At 34.2% G+C, this 8,538-nt stretch overlaps 1 protein-coding gene across 1 annotated transcript; it reads left to right on the plus strand.

Moving 5' to 3' along the window:
* The first annotated feature begins 5,705 nt into the window (after window positions 1–5,705).
* On the plus strand, window positions 5,706–6,650 carry LOC114098799 (olfactory receptor 13D1). Its single transcript, XM_027943028.3, has one exon. It carries the CDS (start codon window positions 5,706–5,708, stop codon window positions 6,648–6,650), a length of 945 nt encoding a protein of 314 aa, XP_027798829.3.
* The last annotated feature ends 1,888 nt before the right edge of the window (window positions 6,651–8,538 follow it).

Below are 8,538 nucleotides of genomic sequence, written 5' to 3' on the forward strand. Positions count from 1 at the left end.
TAGGGCTCCTAGGAAGTCATTTATTTAGATAAGCACTAGGGGCCTCCTGCCAGTGATCTTTCATATTGTGAAGAACAAAGGCACTTTCTGAACATTAGGAAAATCAGGATTAAGCAAGATAACTGTTGTCATATACTGTTCAAACATTCTATGGGTTAAAATCAGAGAATCTGGGTGAGTTTGTATCCTTTACCAACTACTAATCTTTCTTGTTGATAAACATGCAGAGAAAAAGAGTGAATGCTTCATAATCATCAGTTTGCTTTCTTTCCACAAGTGATGCACAATGGCGAAGACCAATCTATGACTGAGATGAATAAAACATGGAGGACAAAGAACCAAATTTTTACTGCTTTCTGACAGAAAGAAAAAAGAGGTAACAGAAGCCCGAGATCTTTCCACATGCTTCCTTTTGTCCAACAAGTATCTCTGTGTTTTCTTTGTGTGAGTGTGATACTACAGGATGATTCACAGTACCTCCTATATACACTGCCAAACTTGATCACATTCATGTGTGTGTGTGTGTGTGTGTGTGTTATCTTCTCTTTTTAGTTATACATGACAGTATACTCTATTTTGACAGCTTTATACAAACATGAAGTATATCTTATTCTAATTTGGATCCCAATCTTGTGGATGTATACAATATTGAGATTCTAAATGGTGGGTTATGGAATCCTTTTACAATAATTGAGGCTGTGTGAGGCTGTATGCTAATAGTGGGTATCTGTGTGAGATTTACTGGTTGAAATCCTAACACTAAATGGCATCGTTCACCTATATGATACAAAGCAACAAAAAGTTTCTCTCCAATTTCCTGTCCATTGACTGTTTTTATTTCCTGCGGGGGTTTTAAAGAAAACTGCTGTGAGAGTTCTGAATGTTCATTCCATTACTCCCTTGCAAGAAAAATTTGGAAACAGTATATTTTTTATTTATAATAATAAAGCACAGGCCAATGAAGAATTATTTGGAAAATATGGAGATTTAAATTGTTAATGCTCCAAGTCCCACTTTCCAGAGAAAACCTAGATAAACACAGTGTAATTTCTTCAGGCAGGTTTTTTTTTTTTGATACATAACTTCAATCATTTATATAATTTTGGGAAACTTCCTTTCTCAGGCAATATGTCATGAGCATTGCCCTCCATTGTTTTTAACACTTCTCCAAGACTACAGTTTGCATTGATGATATTACACATGACTTTATGTCTTTACACTTGTTATACCATGGCCATCAGATGCCAGAATTTCAGTATCTTAGAAGAAAATAAATAGCAACTACTAAAGCTTAATTTAATTTGAAATATGTTAGTATGTACAATGTCATTTATTTTTATTTTCTGACCCAATTGTTGGAAATTTTAGGTAAGAAGTCTGATAATAATAATACATTTTAATGACTTTTAGGAATATACATGCAGCATCTCAACACTTGGAATTTTTAAAATTTATTTTAATTAGTTATATATGATAGCAATAGGATGCAATTCAATTCATATTATACAAGCAGAGCTAGTTTTCATGTCTCTAATTGAACACAAGAGTAGAGTCACACCATTCATGTTTTCATACATATACTTAGGTAATGATGTCCATCTCATTACTTGGAATTTTTTTAATCAACAGTTTCAGAGATAATTTTTATCATCTTAATGATTTATTTTCCTAAATCAAGATTACCAAAATGCTGTGTCATGAATGAATGCTGTTGTATTCTGTATATGTATTCTGTTGGACTAATAGTTAGATGAAAATGTATTTTATTTTTGTAACCATTTCATATATTATATTGACAAATTTTCAGAAATTAATGTGGAATTCCAAGCATTAATAAAAATAATTAACATCACTTTATTGTATAACTGGATGTGCCCTGTATTCTTTGCATATATATAAATTGGATTGACCAAAGCTTTATTGGCTCTGACACGTTTGGGTAAAAATGGTATTTTAATTTGATAAAATAATTTGCAATAATTTTTCACATTAAAGTGTTAGATAGCATATAAATTATTTGTTTCTTAAGATCCCAATAGTTATTCTCCATCCAATGTCTGTTTTGAAAGTCTCATATTGGAGCCCTAATATATGTCACAGTATATATGTACAGTTTGTGTTGAACAAATAAGTAAATGAAGTACGCTATGAGAGCAGGAAGCACAGGGTTGTAAGATAGCACATAGTGGGAGCATTCACCCTAATAACAGGAGGTGAGAAAGTTTCCTAGAAAAGATAAAATCTGAAATGAAAGAAGTCTTTCCAGTTTAAGAAAACAGCAAGTACAAAGAAATAAAAAAAAATTACTGTTTGAGGATGACTAAGAGACATTCAGCATGGTCATTGCAGAGCACTGGAAATGTCACTAGTAGTTTCAGAATTTCTACCTCAAAGGGACCAAAGAATGATTGGAGGTTGGGCCTGAGGTCTTTTAAGCTGTGTTGCATAGGCAGCACATTGTTTTCTTTAGATTGTATTCCTCTGTTGGTGTGACATTTATAGGGGTCCTGATGAAGATTATTCCAGGGCAAACCCACCCAGTAACTCCTTCCTTGACACCATCATGGGAGAAGTAATATCAGAAGTGAGAAGAGGAAGGAAAATTCAGGGAGTCAAGATAGACATTTTGTAATGGGTTAACTGTTTTTGGCAACATGACTGTTTTATTTCTCTTATTAATTCTTGATTATTAAAAAATATGCACCTTTACCTGCAAGTTTTTTGAACAGAGCAAAAAGAAACCACTTTTTCTGCATTCCTTTCTTTCCAAGAACCCCACTCCAGAATACAAATGTTTAGTGCACTTTATTTAACAGTAAATATTGACTACTTTCCCTTCTTTTCTTCTTCTTTCCTCTCTGTCTTCCCTCTCTTCTTCCACAAATGTCTTACAACAAATTAAAACTGCTGTCTTAACTCTTTCCTTTGTGGAATAAGTTCATGTGGATAATGTTCATAGAAGGAAAGGAAAGATATAGGAAGAAGAGAATTTTCCAATATACTGATATTGATAGTATCATTTTTTTTTAGCCTTACCAAAAAATCACTGTCCAAGTGATACTCTCTAAAAGGAAGATAAATATGAACGGGGAAAAAAATGAAGATGAAATTATTTTTCCGGTCCTGTGTACCCTTGTAGGAAAACAGCTCTGTCATCTGTGACAAGCCAAGCAGTAAGTCTTTCATCTACATCTTCAAGCTTTTAGAATACAAACAAGCCAAAAGATATGTGTAGTTATCAGTGAGATTGATCAACAATTAGTGTTTTCATTCTATCATGACAACCCAGAGAACACAAGCAGTAATAGTGATGAGATAAAAGAATAAAAGATGAAATCCTTTATATAATAGTTTACACATGTTTGAGCATCTTTAAAAAATAAGTATAAAACTAGTGGAACACAATTAAGTTTTTAATGATATAGGTTAAAGTTATAAGTAGATAAAACTCGGGGCTGGGAATATAGCTCAGTTGGTAGAGTGCTTACCTTGAATGCACAAGGCCCTTGGTTCAATCCCCAGCACCCCCAAAAATTAAAAAATAAAAATAAAAAAATAAGTAGTCAGAACTTCAGAAATTATGAGTTGGGAGGGAAAAGGTAGAAAAGGTCAAACTTTGGCCAAATTATATTGCTATATTGTGCACATGTACAAATGTAACAAATCTCATCATTATGTATGACTATAATGCACCAATAAAAAATGTGAAAAAAGAAAAGAAAAGAAAGTTAATTTGTACCAGATAACTCGAAAGGATTCAAAATTCAAAGACGTTAAAAAAAAAAAAGGCCAAAACTGAAGTATATTTGTTTTTGAGAGGAAAGTCAAAGGCAAAAGATTCCAGGTGTGTGATTGCTAGAGGCAAATAAAGTGGTAAAGGTTCTCAGGCCATTATACCTGATTATGCTAATCTTCATAATTGTGAAATTCCTTCCTACATGTGGAAAATTAAGGAGGCTATGATCCATCCTTCAGAGCTTTCTGTCATAACACTTAAGGTCAGAAATAAAACAAACTGCCTTGATTCCTATATAAGTGTAACACATTTTTCTAATAGTTTTCTGTTGCTTAAAATCAGTATAGGAATCTGTGACATATAGTCTGCTCTGGTGGTTAAGAGGGCTGACTCTAGAACCATGACTAAAATACTCAATTCTAGTTTGATCTTCTATTATATCTGTGGTCTTATGAAAGTTACTTCAATTTTTGTCTTTGATTGCTCCACATAAAATGGGAGTTTAAAATGGTATCTGTATTACAGAGTTTCCCTGTAATTTAAATCAGTAAACATATTGAGTTACATCAGTGTAATGTGGTTACAACAAAGTGCTCAATAAAAATTGGCCAGTATTAGTTTAGTCACTTACAGAAGCTTCATGGCCCAAAATAAAAGTAATTAGGAAGGTCCAGGTATGCATTCCAAGGCATCAAATATTAAAAAATGAAATAATATATATTAATATGAATTTATGAAATGATATGAATATGCCTGGAAAACATGAGGTATGCAAATAAATGGTAGAGAATAGAATGGAGAATTTAGATTGACCGTAATGTGTAAAAGTTAGGAGGAAAGGTAATGTTTGGTGACTTAAACTGAAGAAGGATGAATTATAGGCACTAGAAAAATCTGCATATAGTTTGGTGTGGTGGTGCACACCCGTAGTCCTAGCAGTTCAGGAGGCTGAGGCAGGAGAGTCACAAGTTCAAAGCCAATCTCAGCATTTAGCAAGGCCCTGTGCAAAATAAAAAATAATAAGGGCTGGGGATGTGGCTCAGTGGTTAATCACTAGGTTCAATCTCTTGTTACCACCCCTCCAAAAAAAGAAAGGAAAACATGTGCATAATGACAGCCAGGTCTACTTAGTGACTACAAGTTCCTAGAGACCAAACTCCAATGAGTCTTAGAATCTTAAATGATTACATGTCCCACAGATCAGAAAGTATTCATGTTCATCAGTTATGACTCCCAACATCAATCCTCAGTTCTTAAATCAACTTTCTCCTTCTGAACCAATTGAGTAGACTTAAAAATGGTAGTTTGTGACACTTACGAATATAGAAATACATATTTAATATTGTTATATTTTATTCTATATTTTATTATGCTGTATTCTCACATAGTTTTAGAATGGCATGTTGAAACTGTCTACTGTTTCTGCCACCTAATAGATGTTATCTAATTTAATTCTCACAAAAACCTACGAAAGAATTAATAACATCCCCCCACTTTTCTAGCTGAGACGAGGAGCTTAGTTAGTTAAAACACAAAATAGTTAGGTAACTTAAAATGGATCATACTGAAGGTAAGTGGCATGACACAAAAATTTACATGGAACTTTAAATTAGAATGACCTTTATTAGAATGGTTTCATTTCAAAACATTTGATAATGTGAAGATTTTTATGTGTCCAGATTTGAATGTAGTTTGTCCTAAGATTATATGTAATCAGAAGCCTGGCATTTCTCAGCACAATTTCAAATCTATGCCGCTGTTTGATGCTAGGTAGTATTACCTATCTTTCAGTGCCTCTTTCTTCATTAGCAAAATTAATACACTATCCCTGCTGTTACTGATTCCAGGACATGTTCTAAAAATTTAAAAAATAATAATAATTGAAGAGAAATGAATAGATATAATACAACAAAAATTCAGAATTCCCCAAGTCATGTCCTCATATGAACTTTGTAGATGACAAGGACACATGAAGATGGGAAATTATTCTGCAGTGACTGAATTCCTCCTAGTGGGGCTTTCTCAATACCCAGAACTCCAGCATTTTCTCTTTGTGCTCTGCCTCATCATGTACAAGATAATCCTACTAGGAAACAGTCTCCTCATTATCATCAGCATCCTGGATCCTCGCCTCCATACCCCTATGTACTTCTTTCTTGGAAATCTCTCATTCTTAGACATCTGTTACACATCATCAACTATTCCCCCAATGCTTATTATATTTATGTCAGAGAGAAAATCCATCTCCTTTCTTGGATGTGCTCTGCAGATGGTTATCTCCCTTGGCTTGGGCTCCACAGAATGTATCCTCCTGGCTGTGATGGCCTATGACAGGTATGTAGCCATCTGCAACCCACTGAGGTACCCCATCATCATGAACAAGGTGTTATATATACACTTGGCTGTGTGGTCCTGGACTATAGGCTGCATGACCTCCTTAGTGCAAACAGCCATGGCAATGGTGTTGCCTTTCTGTGGTAACAATGTTATTGATCATCTCACCTGTGAGATCCTGGCTCTTCTAAAACTTGTGTGCTCAGATATATCAATGAATGTGCTTATTATGGCAGTAGGAAGTATTATTTTATTGGTGATTCCTCTGCTGTTAATTTTTGTATCCTATATTTTCATTCTCTCTTCCATCCTAAGAATTAATTCTGCTGAGGGGAGAAAAAAAGCCTTTTCTACCTGTTCAGCCCACCTGACTGTGGTGATCTTATTCTATGGGACAGCCCTTTTTATGTACATGAAACCCAAGTCAAAGAACACCAAAGTATCTGATGATATCATTGGACTGTCCTATGGAGTGATAACCCCAATGTTGAATCCCATCATCTATAGCCTGAGGAATAAGGAAGTAAAAGAGGCTGTGAAAAAAGTTTTGAAAAGACACTTGCATCTAACAAAAATATGAAAGGCCTTGAAACATGTGATTCTCTCAACACAGGATCAGATTAGGTGTTTTATAGTCACAGAAAAAGTCTGCTTATAAGGCCATACATGGGACTCTGTTCTTTTCAACATGGAATGCTCATATAAAGCTTCTGAACATTGTCTTATCTGCATTCCCTGTATGTGCACAGCTCCTCTAATTAGTCCCTATACACCTTTCTATCATATAAATCTTATCCTCTCTGCCCTCTGCTATTTTTCAGCCTCATTTTTTACTCTCTCCTATTTATCCTTTTTGTCCATCCTCTCCTCTCTCCATCACCTATTTCATTTCTCTTCCTCCCTTTTGTCCTCTTAGTCTCCTTTCTCAGTCATTTTTAAATGGAACATGTATTGTTTGGGGTATTTATCTATTTATCTATTTATTTATTTATTTATTTTGTCTTGCACAGTCTCTTCCGGTGAAAGTATTCTTCTTTGGTGAGCCAACAATCCCTCCATTTAAGTTTGTGTGGTTCTACATAGGATTGATCCAATCGTTTGCAAATAGTGGTAAGCCATGAACATTGGCCTAGTCAATTAAAAATAAAATTCTTCTTGTCAAAGTCAGCATGGTGAGAAAATCCAAGAAAATCGAATTCAATCCAAGATTCCTGTCTCTTAATGAGAAAAAAGGGGAACACTTCCTGCTAGAGTTGCTAAATAGGTAGAGTATGTGTCTGGAGCCAGTCTTTGCCTTTACATGGAGAAATCCTAAATGAAAGATAAAAGATGTGAGAAGGAGGGGGAGAGGATGTCTGATGCAGTTATTTTTAACTTCTTGATTAACTTGTAAAGAAAATCAAATTCACAAATATTCTTTAGGTTATATGAGTAAATAAATTATATTTCTATTAAAAACTAACTTTCAATTGGATTCTTAATTACTTACAATCATATAGTCATAATTAATGTATTCCTTCTCCCCCTCTCCATTCTTATTTTTGAAGTAGAAATTACAAAGATAGATAATTTAATAGTCCAGTGTTCTATAGCACTCAGGGGTCCTCCTTTTTCTTTCATTAACCTAAATTATGATCATATGATTTTCTGTTCTGTATGCAAGTAAATACTCTAGTCACCTCCCTGATAATTCCTAAGCAGTGTTTATATTTTCCTACATTCTGGTTTTCATTTTTGCCCCAGATTAATATTCTAAACTTTACCACTATTCCTCTGGTAATCTTATATGCCTCTTTGTTTTAAAACTCTCAACAGTACATTTTACCCAGAAAGAATAGGCATACTCTCCTAAATACCCATATCTAAAGATCACTATATTTAACATCTCTCTTTAGGTTGAAAAATGAGATCAATGACACAGCAAGCAAAAGTAGAAATATTAAATATCACTATTTTTAAAAAATTTCTTAGCCAAGCCAATGCCCATGGCCCCTCTCGAGTCTATTTTCCTCTTTATCGTCTTTCCTGCTACCAGATGGATAGTGTCTATTCATTTTTAAAAGAACAATACGTACTCACCAGGAAATTGGGCCTTAATGATTTTAAAATATTGAAGTCCAATCTACAAGAACCTTGAATGATGAGTTCTGTTTGAAAATGTATCAAGCTGCACACTTAGGATTTGTCCACTCTCAAAAAAGATCCAATAAAGAAATATATAACCCATTGCCTGCCTCACATTATGAATATTAGGATAATCATCACAGCCCTTCTAAAACTAGGATCTACATGATTCATTCTTAACAAAGGAAGAACCATGATTGGAATATAGCAATCCAAAGCACTTCTAACATCCTTTATTTGAGTTTCTTTAAGCTCCAATACTACAGCAATATTTTTAAAAATCCCATTGTATTTCAGCTCACAGTTGCCCTGGAGCATCTCCTTCCATCATTTCCTAAGACCCA

Source organism: Marmota flaviventris, chromosome 13 (assembly GCF_047511675.1).
Source record: "Marmota flaviventris isolate mMarFla1 chromosome 13, mMarFla1.hap1, whole genome shotgun sequence".
Classification (NCBI taxonomy): Eukaryota; Metazoa; Chordata; class Mammalia; order Rodentia; family Sciuridae; genus Marmota; species Marmota flaviventris.

Coding starts and splice junctions, on each gene's coding strand:
- LOC114098799 (XM_027943028.3), top strand. CDS start 5,706: ATGAAGATGGGAAATTATTCTGCAGTGACTGAATTCCTCCTAGTGGGG.